Raw genomic sequence first — 23,337 nt, 5'->3', positions numbered from 1 at the left:
AAAATCCTAAAGGAGAACACAGGCATCAACCTCTTCGACCCCAGCTGCAGCAACTTCTTCCTAGAAACATCATCAAAGGTAAGGGAAGCAAGGGCAAAAATGAACTATTAGGACTTCATCGAGATAAAAGGCTTTTGCACAGCAAAAGAAACAGTCAACAAAACCAAAAGACAACCGACAGAATGGGAGAAGATATTTGCAAATGACATATCAGATAAAGGGCTAGTATCCAAAATCTATAAAGAACTCCTTAAACTCAACACCCAAAGAATAAATGATCCAATCAAGAAATAGGCAGAAGACATGAACAGACATTTTTCCAAAGAAGACATCCAAATGGCCAACAGACACATGAAAAAGTGCTCAACATCGCTTGGCATCAGGGAAATCCAAATCAAAACCTCAATGAGATATCACCTCACACCAGTCAGAATGGCTAAAATTAACAAGTCAGGAAACGACAGATGTTGGTGAGGATGCGGAGAAAGGGGAACCCTCCTACACTCTTGGTGGGAATGCAAGCTGGTGCAGCCACTCTGGAAAACAGTATGGAGGTTCCTCAAAAAGTTGAAAATAGAGCTACCATACGATCCAGCAATTGCACTACTGGGTATTTACCCCAAAGATACAAATGTAGGGATCCAAAGGGGTACGTGCACCCCAATGTTTATACCAGCAATGTCCACAATAGCCAAACTGTGGCAAGAGCCAAGATGTCCATCAACAGATCAATGGATAAAGAAGATGTGGTATATATATATACAATTTCATACCCAATTTTGTCTTGATAATTTTATATTCTTTTTTCTTTAAAAATGTCTCTAAAACCATATAAGCTTCAATACCCACAGAAACCTCAACCTACTCCTGCTGTAGGTAAACTCGTATATTTTTGTGTTTCTAAATGATACCCACAGATCATGTAATTCAAAGGAACATGATGGAAATCATGAAAGATTTCAAAAGGAGATATAAAGAAGTCATGTCTAAAATAAGAAGGAATCCTGGTGTTTAGATGCACCACGTTTCCATAAGCTGAGACCACTATGGAAGAGTCTGAAGCTGCCAATTCTTGAGCCTAAGTGGATGAAGGCAAGAAGCAGCAAATTATCTGGTCATGGGAGTAGCTGACCTGTAGTGCCTTTGGGGGATCACCCCTGGTATCAGTTATGGTATTTGGTCAGATGGTATTTTGTAACTAACCAGAGGTTTAACACTATTCCAGGACTAACTCTGCTCAGCCTAATTTGGACTGGGGTTAAAAATATTAAAAAGATTATGTCTGATAGATATATCAGTCATCTTCCCACTCACAGCCTATTCTAAGAGAATCTGTCTTCTAGCCTACAGTCCTGCTTGTCTCAGGTGACTCTGCTTTCCTGGCTACAACTGATTGAACCAGGGGTAGACACTTAATTCAGCCCGAGCCAATGAGATGTTCCCATTTCAGAAGTTGAACCAAAGCACAGAGACTGAGGCTATTCAAATTGTGCAGAGGAGCTCTCGACCAAGGGAGGATTGGGGCAACCATGCTACCGTGGCAAATCAGAGTCTCAGATAAGAATTGTAGGGGAGCAAACCTCAAAAGCCTTAGAGAGATCAGAAATGGACGGGTCAAGGGGATGGAACAAATGGACATACCCAGAGGAGCAGAGACGAGAGATCATGTGACACCAGAGAAAGTAGTTTTTGGATGGCTATCTACTTCCTGTGAAATAGGACTCTACCTTCTGAAATTAGATTCCCTGATATTCCCTGAATCCCTTCAATAAACAATCTTCCCACCTACACTGATACAGTTGAGTGGAGGGGGTTTCTGTTCCCATCAGCAGAGATTCCCTAATCAAGACAATCTGGACTGGCCAGCCACAGTTTTCAGAGTAGTCAAGGAAGGAAGCGCACATCCTGTGGAATGTGCTAAAGACTGCAGGGCTTCCTGTGGGTAGAGTGTTGAAGCTCAGCCTCATGGGCAAGCAGGAGACCAACAGAAGAAGATCAACAAGGCATGAAGTAGGGTATTGAGGATGCCAAACAGGAAGACTCCTTACCTACAAAAAGTAAAGTGAAGGGCATTGGAAAGTTGAGATTTTAGCTACATAGGAAAGGGTTACATTCAGCTTCATAATCTTACTTGTATTAGTTCTATCTTTAACATATTATAGTGTTAGTGTACATTCAAAGTGTAGTGATCAGAGCCATAATCTAAGATGGCTCTTTGTGACACTCAGTGCAGAGGTTACACTTTTTGCAGGGACAGTCAGCACAGGTATGTATACTGCTGCACAGTACTCTAAGTACTAGCAAGAATCTCAAGGGAACTAGGCTGGAAGTGATGTAGCATGCCAGAGCAACAACTGCTCTTGTTGTTTTTCAAAGACAATTTTTTAAGAGATCCAGATCATATTAGTATGTGGCAGAGTCTGCTAATTGTTCTCAATATCCCTCATCTTCCATACTAAGGATAGTTTAAACTAGATCCAAATATAGCTAATGACTGCACAGTAAAGGGAATGTAAGTAAATGATATATGCAACTACTGTGTCAGGTGCTTCCTTCACTCTTTCTCCTTCAAGTAAGCTGGAATCAGGATGTGGTGGGGAGCTCTTTTCAGGCACAAAAATGAAGCCAACTCCCTAGGGATGGAAAAGTAACAAGATGGACAGAATTGTGTTCTCCGTATTATAGAGCCACCACTTTGGTATCTGTATGTTTGAGTCCTTTGTTTCAACAACATAGGCACTATCCTAAATAAGGCCATCATTGTGCAGACCTCTCAGATGATTCTCTTCCCATGTATGGGAACCTGACATAAATCTAAGGGAAGAGCACAGAACATGTTTGGAGTGATGGTAGATATACCACTGCACAGTAAACCTATATCAGGGCAATAAAGAGAGCCCCGGGAGATGAGATCAATCCACTAAGATTTTACCAGGATCTTAGAATAAAAGAGAGTGTTTAAGAATACTTAGGAAAGTAGAAACTCTAAGTATTTCCTAAGAACACATGGAAAAGTTCCACAAAATATCTGCGTAGCTGTTCTCAGTTTTCCCTTAAAATTATGATCTCTGCATATTTCCCAATAAGCGTACTTGTGTTTGTAACACTTTCTCCTGCTTCTGTGGTCAGCTTGTGCTCAGTTTAGTATTTTAACTCAGCCCAAGGCCTTGTACATAGTTGATGCTCAATAAACATTTGGATATTTGTTTATTGAGTCAGATAGAGTCCCATATAACCACAGCTTTTACTAGTTAGTGTGGCTTGCAAAATCAACCGACATTAGCATCAGTCTGTACCACACAACCTACCAGGCTGTGTTTAAATATGCCTTCAAGAGTTTGTTGCACTAGGGATGCCCAGGTGGCTCAGTCGGTTGAGCGTCTGCCTTGGGCTCAGGTCATGATCCCAGGGTCCTGGGATAGAGCCCCACATCGGGCTCCCTGCTCAGCGGGGAGCTTGCTTCTCCCTCTCCCTCTGACTTTCCCACTCTCTCTCTCGCTCCCTCTCTGTCTCTCCCTCTCTCAAATAAATAAAACCTTTAAAAAAAAGAAAAGGAAAGAAAATGCCTACTCTTGAAAGAAGGAGATGTGGGGCACTCTGCTGAAAAGGCATAATTTCATCAACTTCGTGGCAAATACAACATGGAGTGTGTCACTCTGGCCAGGATATTTCATTCCAGGAAATAATTCTTCCCAACAGCCTCACTGAGGGCCCTACTCAGAAAAGAGGCTTGACAAAAAACAAACAAACAAAAAACAAACACACACACACTATTGAATGATTGTGAATAACAATTTATAAAAATCCAGTTAACTCTGAAGAACCAAGATGGTTGATCTAATGAAATACAAAATGGTTTCTGATAAGAAAAATAAAACTTAGAAAACTGAATAGTAAAGACTGACTTTAAATATAATCTTCAGGTGCAATGTTTTCTCTTTATCTCTTTCTGAACTAACCGTAATATTAAATGAAGAGTCATATTATTATTTACATTAACATTCTATGAATGAGTAATTATAAGTCTATTATAAATAGAATTCTATGTTTCTATGCCTTTGTTGACAGAAAGTGAATTTTTCTCTTAAAAAGTAAAAGTTATATTTAACATGGGGACTTTCTTTACTTATGCACTTTAAAAAGTAGGGCCACCAGAGGCTCTTATGGATCTCGAGAAACAGATGTGGAGAGGGTCAGAGACAGGGAGAGGGAGAGAGAATACTCTGGAACTTACAGTAGTCTCCACAGGATGGGATCAGGCGAGACAGAGAGGCTGCCCCCTAAGTTTTTGGGGGGTGACCTGAAGTAGGCAGGGAACTCACTCCGAAGAGTTGGGAGTCAAAGTGTCCAGACACTTCAGGAGTTAAGTAGTATCACTTTAAACGTTACCTGACCCAGTGCCGCAGAAATTGATGACAGAGTCAGAGCATAAAACTTAAGAACCATAAGGAAATGTGTCAATGTAAAATTTGATACTGTGAGCACTATAAAAGTGGAAAGCAAGACCACCCCATTTAGAAATTCATTGAAAGGATTATAATACCAGCAGAAACAGAGAGTTCCCAAGCTCACTTCACTGCCTCATCACCCAGAATAACATAGACATTGACTACAAGGGACCTAATCCAATATCAGCAGTGAGGACGGTGATGGTTGGTTAAGCACAAACTGTGAAGCAGTGACCCCTAGGTGTCAGACCAAGGTCATTACCCATCTGAAGAGTGCCAGAGGGGCAGCTGTGCCAAGGCAATCAGGCAGAGAACAGAGATGAAATTCTTTCAATGGCTGTCAAGCAGATCAAGTTTACTCTTCTAGGACCTGCCAAGGGAAAGGAGAAAGTTTGAGTGCTAGGAGGATTGGGGTACCAGCATTTACACAGGGGATGCTCAGAGCCAGAAATTCCTGTTGTCATGACATCTACCCCTTGGGTTATACCCCCTCAAGCTGCTGTGGAAGATGAGAATATGTATCGATTGCAACAAACTTTAATGAATTTTTTTAATGTAAAATGGTTGGCTCTTAAGACAAAAAAAAAAGAAAAGAAAAAGCCCTCCACTCAAAAAAACCTTATGAAAATCTTTTCTAATGTTGGCTTTTACTCTAATTTAACTCCTAATATTAGGGATAATTTTAGTATTATGATAAAGGATCCTGGCTTTGTTAGCATAGAAATTACATTTTGTCTTGGTTCCTTTGTTTAATGTGTATCGAACTTATAAAAGTCTACAGCTACTACCTGACAGTAAAAGTTTTATAAATTGAATTCAGTGACTAATGAGAACTTAGTGAATAACTAACTACTTGGCTTTTGCATAGTTTTAGAAACTAAAGTGCAAATACATATTAAAGGCAAAGGCAAATAGCAAAATACTATGTATAAATATCAAAGCAATATCATTAGTAACATATATAGCCTTGTTTTTTTCATATAGACAAATTCTAGTTTCTGTGGCCTTAATGGTAACTTTCTACAGTAAGGAATATGGTGCATATATTATAACATATGTGGGAGTAGCTGTCAAAGGAAGTCTGTTCTATTCAACAATTCTCTGGGTGAAAAAAACCTGACTTGGCATTCAAATCAGTCTTTTAATATTCATTACCAATTTATATGTACGTTGTAAATTCCTGATAGTGGTCAGGAGGCCAAGTTTCAATGGACCTATAAAAACTGATCAGTGGCCCTCTCTGAGAAGCATGATGGAGAATATCCGATATTGTAGGAGGAAGGGAAGGTCCCACTGAATACTGGTTTCTTTAGCACAAAGATTGTTTCCTCTCATCATATTTCTGCAGCATTATTTTTCTTCCTTACCCAAACTTATCCTCAAGCACTCAGAAGACATTATGGATTCAGGAATGGAAATTATCTTATATAGTAGCAAATTTTGGGTACTTTTTTTTTTTGCTTTAAAATGCAAGTGATTATAAATATAAATAAGCTTTAAGTCAAAATTAGCTGATCATTTTCTACATGGGTTGATCCACAGAGTATATTTGTATGGTTAGATCTGGGGGTCTTAATTTCTGCTATCACACAATTCAAATGAGTAATATATTAATAGCTTCCTGAAATATGCAAAGGAACACAGTTAAAAGGTGGACAATATTCCTGTGGATGGATTACTTAGAGAATTTATGGAATACTTCCAGTGGCAATCTTTCAAGGTAAAATAGGAAAACTATTTTTCCAAGTTGGTTTAGATTTAATCTCATTAAAAACAGAAAGATAAACTATCAAAATCTCCTTTCTTCATTGACATAATATTTGTGTTGGTATGTTCGAAAATAAAAGAAACTGATTTTGGTAAAACCTTTGTTTCTTCATGCTATTAATGAAGGCCTTTTCCTATAGCACTAAAGATGGAAATCATACTTGGTTGGGCTTGTAGGATGATCAGTAGCACTGAGGGGGTGTTGGGGGAAAGAAAGGAACACAGAGTAGCACTGATGGATTAAATGTTTCTTTTTTAGGAAACTAGCATCTCCTTCAAATGATGCTGATGTCTTCTTCACTCACCCACAAAATCTGCTCATTTAATAGAATTCACCAAACCAGCTACTGGTGTTATCCACCCATGGGTGCTCTGAAGCTCATAAATTATATAACGTTGTGTTTAAGAGGGAAAGTGAAAAGTGGGCTATATCCGTGGAACTAATTCCCAAATTCTCTTGCCTTCTTTTATGCTTTACCACCAGGTCTCTGCCCCCATTTTTTGTGCAAGTCCAGTTCTGCTTTGCTTCTAGTTTGTTGCATCTTTTATTCTGCTGGTTTTCTAGACTTTGCTTCCTGTTCTCTCCTGCTCTGGCAGGATGTAATCATAGACCTGTAATTCAGATCACTTTCGAGTGGCCTCACAAGACTCTCCTGTCCACCCCATCTGTGTCTTGTCCTCAGTGAGGACCCAGAATATGAGTAGGCCAAAAGAGCAGGCTGGGACCATTAGGATTTTAAATTCTGAGGCTCCAAGAAAAATGTAAAGAGTTCCCTGCTCTATGTTAGCTACAAAGAGAAATCTCTCCAGCAGCAAGGATGAAACAGCTTTTCAGCTTTATGCACCCTCTGCAAAGAAATGATGCTTCAACAATATTTATACTTTTAGAACCACCAAGTCCAGCTGGTATATAAACTGGGTTCTTTTTTTCCCCACCTACATTTTTGTCTTCCTTCCTAATTTCATATTTCACTCTGGTAGGAGTATGGCTAAAAAGAATCCTTGAAATAAGGCACAAAGAAAAAGTTAAGAGAAAAAAGTCCAAATGGGGAGAATAAATAAGAGAGAAAAATATTTTTGAAATGAGTAAACATTTTGAAATATGTGAAAGGCTAATTACTAAAATTATGTGGACTGGGAAGTCTTGAAAGGAAAAAGTATAGTGTCAATAAAATCAAATTTTTCATTTGTCAAAACATACTGAAGATGAAGCCTGATAGACAAATAGTCCAATGGACATTCTCTAACAGAATTATAATATTCTATGGGAACACTCCACTATTATCAGATGTTCAAGGTCATGTCTGGTTAGACATGATAGAGCCATGAAAGAGCTATTGGTTAATTGTAAATTCAATAAACTGCTTAGTATGGCACTTGGGGCCCTTTGCTATCTGAACCCCAAATTACCTCTACTGTATAGGGTAGTATGATGATTAATTTTATCTGTCATCTTGGCTGGGCTACAGTGCCCAGATATTTGGTCAACATTTATTTTAGATGTTTCTGTGAAGGTATTTTTTTGGATGAGATTTAACATTTAAATTGGACTTTAAAGCAGATTACCCTCTATACTGTGGGTGGGCTTCATCTAATCAGTCGAAGGCTTCCTGAAATATGCACAAACTGACCTCTCCTGGGCAAGAAGGAATTCTGTCATCAGACTGCCTTTGGACTTGAACTGCAACTCTTCTCTGGGTCTCTAGTCTGCCAGCCTACTCTGCAGATTTTGGACTTACCAAGCCTCCATGATCATGTGAGCTAATTCCTTAGAATAAATTTCTCTTTCTCTCTCTCCATATAGATACAGATGTGGCTGTTGACACAGATGCATCCTTTTGGTTCTGTTTCTCGGAAGAACCTTGCCTAATATAGGCAGTGATAAGATCTGGATTCTATAACCAGAAATATGGGTTCAGATCCTGGCTCTGCCATTTACTAACTGTTTAACACATGATAGGAAAGCTACTTTACCTCTCTAAGTCGATTTCCTCATAACAATTTCCCCTCGATTCTCTATTCTTTTGTTTCTGCTATTTCCTTGCTTGTCATAAGTTTGTTCCTGTCTACATAGCTAACCCTTACTTTTTCTTCCATACCTGCGGTGTTTTAAAAAGATGTTCACAAATTCTTTGATACTCTTCCCTTCATGTTTAATCCCCCTCTCCTTCAGTATAGCCTGGACTTAGTGAGTTGCTTCTAGCGAGCAGAATATGGTGGAAGTGATAGTACATCATTTCCCAGATTAAGTCATGAAATAACTGCAGCTTCCACCTTGGCGCTCTGTCTCTCCATTTCTGTTTGTCTCTGTCTTTCTCATCACTTGTTATGGGGGAGCCAACTGCCTGTTCATGAGCAGCCCTTTGGAGAGGCCCAGTGGCAAGAACTGAAGCCTCCTGCCTATAGTCACTTTACTGAACTTAGAAGCACATTCTCCAGGCCCTTCATGACATCAGCTCCAGCCAACAACCTCATTGTAGCCTCATTAGCGACCCTGAATCAGAACTACCCAGCTAAGATAGTCGTGGTTCCTGAGGCTCAGAAACTGTGAGACACCAAATACTTGTTTTACACAAGTGTAATTTTGTAAATTTGACACACAGCAAATAATTAATGGCGCATGCAAGTCTATAGAAGCATCCTCTAACCAACATACAGAATTTCTCCTTTCTCTGTTTCCCCGTAGCATTCTACATGTAACTATTATAAAACTTCTCATGTTATATTAATAACATTCATTAACATGTACATCTCCCTTGCAAGGCCGAGAGCTGCTTAAGGGTGGGCCATCTTTAACTGTATTGTGGAAAAAAAAAAATCAAACTCAAGCCTGGCACATAAAGGACTCTTAAGTTAGGCTAACAATTAGTGTCTCCTGTGTCATACATTGTTCTAAGTCTTTTGCAAATATTGTCCCATTTAATTCTCATAATTATTACCCTCATTTTACAGATGATGAAACTGAGGTCAAGTTATAGAGAAGCTGATTAACTTGCTCACTGGCACCCAGCTAGTAAATGTTGCTGAATTACTGAATGATTGAACGAATAAATGTCTTACAAACATGACTATATATAACTCACCTTCCAACCTCTTAACAGTGCCAAGCCCAGTATGCAACCAGGACTCAGTATTTACTACATCACTGTCTGGTAATAAAAGTAGCTTAGTTATGTGAGAAAGAAGTCTTGGAAAACCCTGATTGTGGACAATTTAAATTGATTCCCCAAACAGTTCTTTTTTTTCCTTTACTCAGAAGAAATAAGGGTTGCAGTAAACATGTTGTGATGATACTAAAAATACACTTTGGAAGATGTTTACCTTTCTCTCCATACATCCCCCATAAATGTTTGACAAGAAACAAAGTGTATTGGTAGTTTGATTATATAATATATCTTTAGGGCGCCTGGGTGGCTCAGTCGGTTGGGTGTCTGCCTTCGGACTGGGTCATGATCCCGGGGTCTTGGGATTGGATCTCTGCTCAGCGGGGAGCCTGCTTCTCCCTCTCCCTCTGCCGCTCCCCCTGCTTGTGCTTTCTTTCTCTCTCAAATAAATAAAATCTCAAACAATTTTCAAAAAAGGATTTTTTTCTGAATTTACTAAATTTGGTGGTTCAGGAATTCAAAACAGTTTGTGAAAGAGTAAAGTGGTGTTATTTAAATGGTGTATTTTTCTTCCAACAAGAACAACAAAAGAATAAAGTTTCTACTGAAGACCTTTTGGTTTACAAATTTCAAATAGGTGGCTGCTATTTGACTTCTGAGGGCCCTCTTAATGAAGCATGCAACCAATGATCCCTTCAGGTGAGGTCTTTCTAAATAAGCACCTTACAATGAGAAACCTAAAGCCAGCTTACATTCAGGGTAAAGTCTGGATGGCAGCTTGTGGGTTCCTATTTTAGAATTTTTGACTTGTTTGGCCTGAGCATTTTCTCCCCACCTAATAGTAAGTATGAGGTCTTTCTACTATTTGATGAATGGGGACTCCTTTCCTCTTGATGTCTATTTGGGAGGTTTACTCCTCTTATATTCATTCTGTCACTGTAGGGATTAATGAAAACATATTTTGGAAGCTGTAAAAAGGATCCCTAAGTGTAAGCAGATGCTAAAGATAAGTGATTATAGTGACAATAAATCATTTCCTTTGTTCCTGTAGGCCTCCGTATTTCTCCTACAAGACAGTACCTTCATAAATCGTCTGCTGGGAACATTACCCTAAAAGTTTCATTTAAGACAAAGGAGACCAGAAATTTCTGTCATTAAAGATTTAGTAGCCTTGTCTTCTATACTCATAAAAATGTATGCACTGCACTTCTAATTATTTTTCTTGAAAGATTAAGAATGGCAAACCACTTTGTGCTCATCAGCTTGATTCCCTTCAGTTGTCCTAGACTTTCCAAGGTGGGGGGAGGGGTGTCTCACTTGACACCATTTTGCATTTCAGAGCAGATCCTTTCCTATGACAGTAACACTATTTCTCAGGTGTTTCCTTACTCTACCACTCTGCATTTGAAGCAAGGCATGTTCCTTATTTCAAGATTCAATATTCCAGTCATGAAATAAAACAAGTCTAAGAAAATTGAATAACCCCTTTTTAAGCAAAAATCAACTCTCTAGAAACAAATATAAACTGCTAACTAAAAACTTAAAAAAATATATGTTCTAAGATTAAAGGCAAGACGAAAATAACCAGAGGGTGAGTATTTTTATTCAAAGATTTCATGGAAGCCAGAAATACCCACAAGGTGAGGCAGGAAAGGGTAGTAACCGAAAGCCCGCAGGCTCTGGAGTCAGACAAGCTAGGTTTGCATCCTGGCTGTGCCTCTCCAAGTTTGTGACCAATCTTGCAGATTTACTGGACCTCTTTATCTTCTGTAAAATGGGACAACAAAAAAACACCTACTACAGAGGAGTGCTGTGGGGCTAAAAATGAGAGAATGTACTAACAGTGCAATGCCTTGTATTGTAAGTAATCAATACATTTTAGTTATTATTATTTGCAAGTGCCATGTAGAAAGATACTTATTTTTTTTTACTATTAGGACAAAAGGGAAACATTTCTAAAAAGATTGAGAAAATGAAAAAATATGAATTCCATACCAATAAATGGATATTAACATATTTTCTTCATATGCCTTATTTATTTTCTCAGTGAATTTCAAGGCTTTCCATTTTTTTACAACTACAACCATTGTAAAAGCAATGTCACAGTTATTAAGGAAAAAGAGGCGCTGATTAAAAGTAAGCTCTTGTGAGTGAACAGTGTAGAAGAATGCTGATGGTTTCTGTTAGGACAACTGGAACTTGTTCCTTACCACCTATTAATTACTTGAAATTACATTTACAGTGCTGTAGGCTAGATGGTCACTGGCCTCTCACAGACAGTAGGATCATTTTAATAAACCTAAACTTCAAAAAGGTTAAGTATATAACGAAATAGAAGCTCTTACATGTTCCCAGTTATGTTTTAATTGGTTTGACCCCTCTGCTAAACAACTTGGCAGTTGGTATCCAACAAAATCCATAAAACTGTAAGGACCATTGGACCCAGGAATAATCCAAAAAAGGTTATGAATGACAATTAATTGGATTCTTTTCTTTCTTTTTCATTTTTTTTTTGATAACAGCATTACTGGTATATAATTCACATTTCATTCAATCCAATTAAGTGTACAGTTCAATGGTTTTTAGTATATTCAGAGTGATGCAACCATCATCACAATCAATTTTAGAATGTTTGCCTCAAAAAGAAACCCAACATCGTTTGGTTATCATCCCCCAATTCCATCTCTGCACTGAAGGCTAAGCAACCACTAATCCTTTCTGTCTCTATGGATTTGCCCATTCTGGACATTTCATATAAATGGAATCATTATGCTAAGTGAAAGAAACCAGTCACAAAAGACTATATATGTTTTTGAGTATCATCCACGTTACACCATACATCAATACCTCCTTTTCATGACCAAATATTCCATTGTTTAGATATACCACGTTTAATTTATGTGTTCATCAGTTGGTGGACATTTGTGTGGTTTCACCTTTTGGCTTGTATGAATAATGCTATTATGAACATTCATGGACAAGTTTTTTTTTTTTAATTTTTAAAAATTTTTATTTTTTAAGGAATCTCTACACCCAACACGGAGCTTAAACTTGCAACCCTGATATCAAGAGTTGTATGCTCTGACTGAGCCAGCCAGGTGCCCTACATGGACAAGTTTTTGCTTGGACATACTCTCATTTTTCTTGGCCACCTATCTCGAAGTAGAATTTATATGATTCTTACAGGAGTGAAAATCATGGTCCAACAACGTAATTATGCTGCACTCCCAAAGGTATTATGCAGAAATGCTACACTCTCAAAAATACTCTGTAGAAAAATGTTGGCCATGTAGAAGGAAAACCACACAGTAATACGGAAAAAGGCTACATGAAGTGAAAAAAGGATAAAACCCACTTAAAATCCTTCCTGGGCTTCCCATCCTCTGCTCTGTCCTATGCACTAAGGACCTCAATTCTCGCCCCCTCAATTCTCAGGACCAGCTATATACACTACCCTTCAGAGATTTTTTTTTTTCTACAACCTTTTAGCTTCAGAACCCTTGTACATGTTGTTCCCCTGCCTGTATCACTTTTTCCCCCACTTCTTTGCCCAGTGGTTTCAAGTCTCATCTTAAATGTCACTTCTTCAGAAAAACCTTCTTTGACATCCCTACCTCGTATAAGGTTAAGTATTTCCATAGTAGTCTGCAATTTTCCATCTTAATACTTTTGATACTGGTAATTGTTTATTCAGTTAGTAATCCAATATTGAAAGGTTATTACATGCAGGGATACAGAGTGAAACAAAACACGCAAGATCCCTGCCATCCCAGACCTTATATTCTAGGGAGGGAATTCATGCACACGTATACAAGTCAATGTCCTGGGTAATTTTATTTTTTATTTCATTTTATTCCAGTGTAGTTAACATGCAGTGTTATATCAGTCTCTGCTGTACAATATACTGATTCAACAGTTCCATATATTACACAGTGCTCATCAGCTAAGTGTACTATGTATTCCCTTCATCTATTTCACCCATCCCCCCCCCCTTTCTGGTAACCATATGTTCTCTATATTTGAGTCTGGTTTTTTTGGTTTCTCTCTTTTCCTTCGTTAGCTATTTTGTATCTTAAATTCCACAATGAGTGAAATCACGTATTTGTCTTTCTCTGATTGGCTTATTTCACTTAGCATTATACTCTCTAGATCCAGTCTTGTTGCAAAGGGCAAGATTTCATCATTTTTATGGCTGAGTAATATTCCACATCTTCTTTATCCGTTCATCTATTGATGGATACCTGGACTGCTTCCATAGTTTGGCTATTGTAAATAATGCTGCAATAAACTCAGGCGTGCACATATCCCTTCAAACTAGTGTTTCTGTATTCTTTGGGTAAATATGTACCGGGTAATTTTAGATAATGATAATTAGCTTAATATTTATCGTGTTTGGATTGTACACTCCATGAAGGCAGGAGCTATTTCTGTCTTGGTTACTTCCAGTTTGCTAGAGCTTACCACTGCGTCTGGCCACCTGAATAAGCTCAATACAAATTTTTTCAATGACTGGTAAAACAGGCATATAAAAAACAGAAATGGAAAACACAAAGGAGACCACTCCTATAAATGGTTGAGTTTTTTTCCCCTTTCCTCTTTCAAAACTTTCTGTAATTCCACATATTCTTGCTATAACTAAAACAATTAAAAGATGAGCCAAAAATTATCATAGGTAAAAGAACCTCAAATAAAACACATTTATATGTCACCACATACTCGTTAAACACCTGGTAATAAAACCTACTCAAATACTCAGATGTGTTGGTTCAGTGAATAGAATTCCCTTGGCACATTACCAAGCAGGTTCCCCGCCATCAATAGTATAATTTAACTTTTAAAAGGCCTTTAACACCCAAGACAGTGCTTAAGGATATGATCCTCCAAACTGCCAGATTTCTAAAGTGCCTGACAGTCTACCTCCATCCACTACGTGCCACCGGAAAAAACCGCAATTCTACTTATACGTACGTAATAGACAATTTTTTGCGAGGTCAACAAAGAATGCAAAATCTTTACACAACAGAACACCAGCCCCTTCCCAATAAATTCTTCTTACAAGCCCTAGACACTTATCAGGTTGGATAACATTAGGTAGCTCTGCGGTGGGCCAAAAGAGCATCCAGACAGAACCCCACCCCCAAGCGGAGCACTCATCCCCTTCTTTCTTCCCCGGGGCGCATGCGCAGCGTACTCTCCGGGCACCGCACGCCTCTGCCAGCAAGCAGAGGGAGCTTACGTCACCGTGTGCTGCTGATGTGCCCTTCCGCTTCTCCTAGGAAAACGAGTCCGCGCACCTTTGACTTTCCTTAGCCTGTAGGAAATGTCTTCCCTCCTTCCACCCCAGTACTAAAGACTTCCCCCGCCCGTCTCCAACAGCCAGCTTTTTACCGGACTCCTCTGTACGTTCGTTGGACGGTGAAGGCCACGGAAAGGAAAAAAGGGGAGGGAGAAGGACCGCTTCAGCGTTGTTTACAGGGAGTAAGCAAGTCTAGGAATCGGTCCGCGAGGGCGGAGCTGAGGAAGCCGGCACTTTTTCCTTTCCTCCCCTCCCTCCCCAGCCTTCCCCGCGAGCGGACGCGGCAGCGCCTCTGTCTCGCTTTTTCTTATTTTCTCCCCCTTTCCCCTTCCTTTTTTTTCCTTTTACCCTCCTTCCCCCCCCTTCACCATTTCCCCTCGAAGACACTTCCCCCGGGCAGGGGCAGAGCCGGTCTCACTCCCCGCCTCTCCCCGGCCCCCGCCGCCCTATGGCGAGAGGGAACCCCCTCCCCACCCGGGCACTAGCGGCGGCGGTTGGAGGAGTGGGACCGGCGGTGGCCGCGGCAGCCTTAGGTCCGGGGGAGTCATGGAACTAATTCGCTGACCCACCGGCCGCAGCCGTGCGTCCCGCTCGATCGCCAGCGCCCGCGCCCCCCCCCGGCCCGGTTCCCCCTCTTCTCCCTCCTCAGTCGGTCCCGTCCTTGTCCCGCGCGCCCCGCCGCCGCGCGCTGAGGAAAATGGGGTGGTAACGGGCCCCCGGATGACCCCGCGTCACCACTGTGAGGCCTACAGCTCCGCCGGGGAGGAGGAGGAGGAGGAGGAAGAGGAGGAGAAGGTGAGGGGGCGGGGGGACTCGCTGCGTCTCCGCGCCCCGCGCTCGCGCGCCCCCTCCCCATACCCCCCCCCCCCCGCCCTCTGCCCGCGCTGCCCGAAGGGAAGCTCCCGGAGCCGCGCGCTCCTTGGCTAAGGCCCGGCCCCCGCCTCCCCGCTTCAAAGGAAACCTTCGGGACCACCCCCCACCCCTTCCTCTCCATGCCAGAACTGTTCGGCACCTGCCCAGTTTGTAAACGGCTCTGTCGTGTTCCCTTTCGGGCCAGTTTTTCCGTCAGCGAGTAACTTTTGTAGCAACAGCAAATTGCCTATTCGTGCACATTCTAGGCACCGCCAGCGGGTCTGATACACAAAGAAGCGGACACACCCCCACCCTTAGACTTCAACGCTACTGCGGGAGCCGGAGGAATATAATTTACATTGCAAAGCGGAGGGAATGCCAAACGAGCCGTTGAACGGCCAGTGCTGCGGGAATTCGGGGGGAGGGGAACGTTACCCCAGGTTTGGGTGGGTGGGGAAAGATTGGAGAGGAGGTGAGATTTGAGTTGAACCCTGAAGGGCAGGTAGAAAGGTACCGAAATTTTGAAAAGAGGGCAGGGTCCTCTCTTGAGCTGCAGGTTCCATTGCTGGTCATTTGGGCAAGAGTTGAGAATTGGGTAGCAAAATAGTGGAAGATATGCCTGGGGAGGTAGACTGGAATCAGACTGAAGATTTTTTGAATGTCAAGCTTAAGTATTTAGCTTTTATTCTGTCAGTGGGGAGCGCCTCAGCATTTGAGGAGCAGGGTGTGCTGTTAATAACACTTGTTGAAGCTTTTTATCTGACGGGCATTGTTCAAAGCGGTTTGCAACTCGTTGAATCCTCACAAGGACTCCTTGTGAGGCAAGTAGTTCAGGAGCCTCATTTTACAGAGGAGGGAAACTGAGGGTCCACAAGATTAATTTACGCCGTGGGTGACACAGCTAGAGCCCAGTGGCCAGAATTCAAACCCGAGCAGTCTGACTATGCTATATAGTCTCTGTCCCAAAATTAATGTGTTGAAAACATTAAGGATAGTATTACTTGCTTGCAGCTTTTGCACATCATTTGTGGTAGATGAAATAGAAGGGAGTGGGTAAGTAGATTAAGAAAGAACCAATAGGGTTTAGATTTGCTAATCTGGAACCAGAAAGATGAGAGATTCTGAACTTTCTAGTCTAGGATAAATTTCTTAATACTGATGAAGAGCAGACTAGTTAGAATCATCATGTGTTGGGAAGGCATGGTAGAGATTTTCAATTACAGATGACCGAGTTTATGTGGCAGTTTGACTCCTAGTAGGTTAGAATGGAACTCTGTAATGTTTCTTGGTCAAGATTGGAAGCTGAGAGTGTGTATAACATGTTTTATTCTGATCGTATAATACTTTAAAAATGAAAGATACTTTTCTGTGCATGTTTCTTCATCTTCAAAATGGGCTTAATAATAATACCAACCTTATGAGGTTGCATAAGGATTAAATGAGTTAATACGGCATAGTACTTTGAACAGCATCTGGCCAAGTAGTAAGCACTTACTGCTTTGACGTACTAAGAACTTAAGTGTGAGCTATTTGTTAGACGTAGTGCTAAACTCTGGAGAGTGTTTGCCATCAAAGAACTCTGGTTAGTAGGAGAGACAGGTCTACAAATAATTATCACAGAGCAATTAAATGCAAAAGTAGAATTATGTCTAAGTACAGATGTAAGAAGGCAGGGTACTAGTAGCAGACCTTTGCAAATGACAGCTCTGTAGGAAGGGGAGTGCCAGCTAGAGGAGGACAATTCAGGCTGAAAGAACTGTGTGGAAAGGCATGGAGTTAGGGAAACAAATAGCGGGCTGTTTCGGAATTACAAGTACCTGTAGTTAATTATTAGGTTAGGGGCATGAAGTCAAGGAGATGGTCACATTAATAAATCCCTCTTTTTAGAATAGGATCTAAGATCCAGAAGTATGCATCAGTACAAAATTATAAATGGAGTTGGTGTCAATGGTGATAATATAATTCTGTATTAATGAAGTTTCTGTGTTCACCCAACACCGTGCAGTACTTTTCCTTAGAATAGCAGGAGGCTCTGTATTTAAATTTACAGTATAGTTTATGCCATACAATAACTTTATTCACTCATACATTAAGCTATTTGATAAACATGGAGAAAGAAACAGAAGTAATTGAAAGACTGGCAGGAGAAATGTTAAACTATCATAAAGTTAGAAGTGTGTGGAATATGCCAACCAAAAGAGTCTTTTTGTTTCTTAGTTCCTAGAGACTTCTATCTGAGCATTAAAAATTCCAGATATGATTAATGGCATAAAATAATAAGATACAACTAAAAAGTTCTAGTATTTAAAACAGTAAAATTATATTTTAAGTGTATTTTACTCAGCAGATTTCATTATTCATGTAACTCAGTCTATTTTACACATTAGAAAACAGGCTAATGCATTATCAGTAAGAAAGGTAAAACTCAAGCTAATGCTTTCTTCACTGTATCATTGTCTTACTAGAATCGTTTATTTATTTTTTTAAAGATTTTATTTATTTGTCCGAGCGAGCGAGTGAGAGAGAGCACAAGCAGGGGGGAGTGGCAGGCAGAGGGAGAAGCAGGCTCCCCGCTGAGCAAGGAGCCCGATGCGGGACTCAATCCCAGGATCCTGGCATCATGACCTGAACTGAAGGCAGACGCTTAACCGACTGAGCCACCCAGGCGTCCCTTTTTTTTTTTTTTTTTAAGATTTTATTTGTTTATATGGGGGGGGCGGTGTAGAGGGAGAAGGAAACTCCTGCTGAGCAGGGAGCCCAACAATGACAATTCTGGGCTCAATCCCAGCACCCTGAGATCATGCCCCAGGCCAAAGACAGAGCTCAACCAACTGAGCCACCCAGGCACCCTGTCTTACTGGAATCTCAGAAAAGGAGTGTAAAAAGTATCCTGCTAATATAAGCACTTCCATCAATAATGTGTTTGGCCCCCCGGGGCGGGGGTGGGCTGTCCACATTATTAACTTGTAAATAATTTCAAAAAGAAACTATTGTTTCATCTGTCATTAATATTTCACCCCATTTGTTTTATCATTTGTCCTCTCTCTCTCCCATACATATATATATATGTGTGTGTGTGTGTATATATATATATATGTGTGTGTGTGTGTATATATATATATATGTTATGGTTCTTTTCTCCTAAGTATTTTAGTGTGTATTTCCTAAGAGTAGGGATGTTCTTACAGCATCACAGTAAAGTTATCAACTGTAGTAAGTTTGACATTGATACTTTTATTTATCCATGTTCCCATTATGTCAGTTGGCCCAATAATGACCTTTATAGCATTTTATCTTCCCAGTACAGGCTTGAGTCTAGGGTCAGATATTGAACTTTCATTTTTCTGTAGTCTCATTTGATCTGGAATATTTCCTCCGTCCTTTTCTCTTTCACTTGGGTTATTTATACTTTATTTTTAAAAGATAAAGGAAATTTGAACTCTTTATCCTTTGTTACATTCCCCCAGTGTGAGCAAAGAATGATTTCCTTTATTTTCTATTCTTCATATGGTGTATTACATTAATTGATTTCCTGAATGTTAAACCAACTTTGCATTCCTGGGCTAAGTCCCACTCAATTATGGTATATAATCCTTTTTTTTATGTTGCCAGATTGAGTTTGCTAGTATTTCGTTGAGGAATTCTTCGTATGTGTTTAGAAGAGATGTTCTCAATAGTTTTATAATGCTGTTGTCTTTGTTTGCTTAACTGGCCTCATAAAATGAGTTGAGAAGTGATCTTCCTCTACTCTTTGGAGGAGTTTGTGAAGAATTTTAAACATTTTTTATAGATGTTTGGGTAGAATTCATTAGTGAAACCACTTGGGCATAGGCTTTTCTTTGACAATTGTTTACTAATTCAATTTGTTATATGGCTCTTAAGCTTTTCTATTTCTTTTTAAAGTCAGTTTTGATAATTTGTGGTTCTAACTAGTAGTCCATTTCATGCAAAGTTGTCCAATGTATTTGCAAACCATTGTTCATAAAATTCCTTTATAACACCTTTTTTTCCCTACAACATAGGTAGTAGTGTCTCCTTTTATTCCCGATTTTAGTACTTTATCTTTTCTGTTTTTATTTGCTCAGTGTAGCTAGAGGTTTGCCAATTTTGTTGATCTTTTCAAAGAACCAACTTTTGGTTTCATTGATTTTGTCTATTTTTCTATTCCTTCATTAATTTCCACTCTAATTTTTCTTCTGATTTGCTTTAAGTATAGTTTGCTCTACTTGCATCCCATAAGTTTTGGTATGTTTTCTTCATTACCTCAAAGTATTTTCTTTTTTTTTTTTTTAAAGATTTTATTTATTTATTCATGAGAGACAGAGGGAGAGAGAGAGGGAGAGAGAGGGAGAAGCAGGCTCCCAAGGAGCAGGGAGCCCGATGCAGGGCTACATCCCAGGACCCTGGGATCATGACCTGAGCGGAAGGCAGACGCTTAACGACTGAGCCACCCAGGCGCCCACCTCAAAGTATTTTCTAATTTTCCTTGTGATTGCTTCTTTGACCCAGATTCCTTTGTTTTAAAAAAATTGTTAAAGCATCTAGGTATTTGAAAATCTTACTTAGGGTCTTAACTGTAGGAAATTGGAGAACAGGAATCTCTTGAACCTTCTTATTCATGCTTTATCCTGTGTATCCCTCTCTGTTCCCCATCTCTCCCTCCTGAAAGTAATCTTCAGAGGAAACATTTTGAGGGAAGAGCAATCACGGGAGCAGCCAGCCATTGGGGTGTGTTGAGAAGGCTGGGGGATCCTGGTGAGCCATCCTGTTGGGTGTAGCTAATAGAAGGAAGTAGTTTGGTAAGTTTTGACAAGCGTTAATAAATTACAGACTAAAGATGGTTAAGCGTCTGCCTTCAGTTCAGGTCATGATCCTGGGGTCCTGGGATCGAACCCCCCCACCCCCTGCTCAGCGGGGAGTCTGCTTCTCCTTCTCTCCCTGCCTCTCCCCCTGCTTATGCTCTCTGTCTCTCTCTCTCAAATGAATAAAATCTTAAAAAGAAAATATCTCTAGGGGCGCCTGTGTGGCTCAGTCGTTAAGCATCTGCCTTTGGCTTAGGTCATGATCCCAGGGTCCTGGGATCGAGCCCCGCATTGGGCTCCCTGCTCAGTGAAAGCCTGCTTCTCCCTCTCCCACTCCCCCCTGCTTGTGTTCCCTCTCTCGCTGTGTCTCTCTGTCAAATAAATAAAATCTTTAAAAAAAAATAAATCTCTCTAAAAAAAAAATAAGGTATAGAAGAAACCTTAGAACCAATAAACCAAGTTTAATCTCCATCCAGTATAGGTGTTTTTTCTAAAGATCTCTTGACAGATGGTCATCTAGTTTGCACTCCATTTCTAAGGTTAATATTTATATCTGCTTTAGATGAAATTATAGTGAGTTTATTTATCTAGTTATGGAAAATCTGAGAAAAGTACCAAGGCAACAAAATTGGAATCTCAGATCATCTCAGCAGAATGTAACAGTAGGTGGAATATAACAAGATGACCTTTTTTTAAGAAGAAAGAATACATTTACAGTCCTGAACAAGGTTGTCCCCCCTCCCCGCCAAAAAAAGGGGCTCCAAAACTATGTGCACAATGGGGTGGGGCAGGTAGGAGGGAATTTTCCTAAGAGTGTACCTTAGAAAGTCTTAAGAGTTGATAGTGTGGTATGGATTCAAAAAGGTAGCTAATGATTTTAGACTGCATTTAGAAGAGCAAAAGTCATGTCATGTGAGGAAATCCTGAACAGTTCAGCTGTGAAAAAGATGAATTGGTGGGCATGCTAGCCACCTTCAAACATTTGAAGAATTGGCCTGTGAAAGAGAGTTTAGACTTGGGTTTGTTTTGGTTTTGGCCCCAAGGATTGAAACCAATCTTTGGTTGAGTCCCTGTTTCATCAGGATTCTATGAGTGATAAAAAAAATAATATTGGTAGATAGCATTTCAGTATTATAATGTTTTATCATCTCATAGGGGAAATAGTGGGAAGCTGCTTTCAGAAGGGAGAGAAATCACACCAGATTAGAGAATCAGGAGTTCTTGGAAGAAGTTACCTTTGAAATGGACCTTTTGGGTTAGGTATTCTCTTTTCCCTCTCTGTTATTTACCGTTTTTTTCTTGGTATAAAAAGTACTTAATGCTCATTATAGGAAATTTGCAAAAACTCAGAAGTTTAAAGAAGCAAAATGAAAAAAATCACAATCCAGTTAACCAGAGGTAGTCTGCAGTAGATTCTATAGCAAATAGGCAAAGTATGTGAAGTGACGAATAAGAAAGGGATAGTACCTAGAGGTGGGGGTGAAGGGGGCATGGAAATTGAAGTTTGTTATTTGTTTTTTATAATTTTAAATTTTATTTAAAAAATCAGAACTTTTCATATGTTATTAATTCTAGGTATTTAAATTTTTTTAAAATCCCACAAATCTGAAGCACATACATAATACAGGTACCTAGCTGAAAAATGAAATAGTTATATGAGGTTTATAATGAAGAACAGCATTCTCCTGTTGCTGGATTTTCTAACCCTTTTCTCACAGGTTAATCTCTGAGTGCTTATATGTTTCTCTTGTTATCTAAGATATTTTCAAATAACTTGCCCTACTGTCTTTTGATATTTCAGTTTTAGGTATTATTTATGGTTTGCCTACTGTGACATATAAAGATGTAGTGCTCATTCTATCTTCTAATACCTCCCATCTTCCCAATGCAGTTTTATCTATTCATTAAAGTCACTCTTCAGTATTTTCCCTATTATTGCTTTGTAAATGTTGTGGTATATTATTACATTTACCTTCTTGCATAATCTTTTTTTCTGAAGTAGGTAATTACCTCTTCAGTTCCTTAGCTTTCATCAAATCTAGTTGAGTCTTGCCATATCTTCAGCTTCTCAATCTAATTTTCTCTTCTTAAAGATTTATTTATTTTTTAATTTTTTTTTATTTCTCAGAGAGAGAGAGAGAGTAAGCACACAGGGGGAGTGGCAGGCAGAGGGAAAAGCAGGCTCCCCACTGAGCAAGGAACCGGATGTGGGACTCCATCCCAGGACCCTGGGATCATGAGCTGAAGGCAGACGCTTAATCAACTGAGCCACCCAGGCGTCCCTCAGTCTAATTTTCTACACATGGTTGTACTTCTCAAATCTCTTAATTTCTTTTCTTTCTTTCTTTCTTTTTTTTTTTTAAACCTAAAGACCTCTGTCCTGGACTTTCAGTTGCACTGCACTGATCTAGACTGTTGCTCTTTAGGCTTGCTCATTTTAGAGGGCCAGTCACCTGATTGTTGAGTTTTTCTAGATCAACACTCTGCAGTAGAACTTTCTGGCAGTGATAGTGCAGAAAAGGAACATTTCTATTTGATGCAGTATCCACTAACCACATATGGCTATTGAGCATTTGAAATGGGGCTAGTGTGACTGAGGAATTATATTTTAACTTTATTCAGTTCTAATATAAATGGCCATATGTGTAGCTAGTGGACACTATATAATTGGAAGCACAAATAAAGATGGTTTTATACTTTATTTTTTTTAAGATTTTATTTATTTGAGAGAGAGAGAATGAGAGATAGAGAACATGAGAGGGAAGAGGGCCAGAGGGAGAAGCAGACTCCCTGCTGAGCAGGGAGCCCGATGTGGGACTTGATCCCGGGACTCCAGGATCATGACCTGAGCTGAAGGCAGTCGCTTAACTAACTGAGCCACCCAGGCGCCCCAAGATGGTTTTATACTTAAGGGGATGGTTTCATACTGATTATACGGGAGTGGGTGGGATTTAATGTAATGGATGTAATTTTTTTTAATGAAAAAGGTTAGTAACCCTTATCTGATGAGATTTTTAAGAGGAATATTTGGGACCACTATTAAGAATAGCTAGTATAAAAATTCCCAT

At 39.9% G+C, this 23,337-nt stretch overlaps 1 protein-coding gene and 1 long non-coding RNA gene across 3 annotated transcripts in view; one reads left to right on the top strand and one right to left on the bottom strand.

Moving 5' to 3' along the window:
* LOC113924552 lies at nt 1-14,839 on the bottom strand. Its single transcript, XR_003520707.1, has 3 exons — nt 14,708-14,839; nt 4,711-4,818; nt 1-60 (listed from the first exon to the last, which is right to left on the bottom strand). It is a non-coding gene; the product is annotated as an uncharacterized LOC113924552 (long non-coding RNA).
* Nucleotides 14,840-14,881: 42 nt separating this feature from the next.
* CCNI (cyclin I) overlaps nt 14,882-23,337 on the top strand; it is a 33,133-nt gene continuing 24,677 nt past the window's right edge. For both annotated transcript variants that reach the window (XM_027598451.2, XM_027598450.2), the window contains exon 1: nt 14,882-15,410. In XM_027598451.2, the coding sequence (XP_027454252.2) occupies nt 15,336-15,410 (75 nt within the window). In that variant the 5' untranslated portion in view covers nt 14,882-15,335. The remainder of the gene's footprint in view (nt 15,411-23,337) is intronic.

This window comes from Zalophus californianus, chromosome 2 (assembly GCF_009762305.2).
Source record: "Zalophus californianus isolate mZalCal1 chromosome 2, mZalCal1.pri.v2, whole genome shotgun sequence".
NCBI lineage: Eukaryota > Metazoa > Chordata > Mammalia > Carnivora > Otariidae > Zalophus > Zalophus californianus.
The sequence above is the reverse complement of the archived record's forward strand: the minus strand, read 5'-3'. Positions and strand labels throughout refer to the sequence as shown.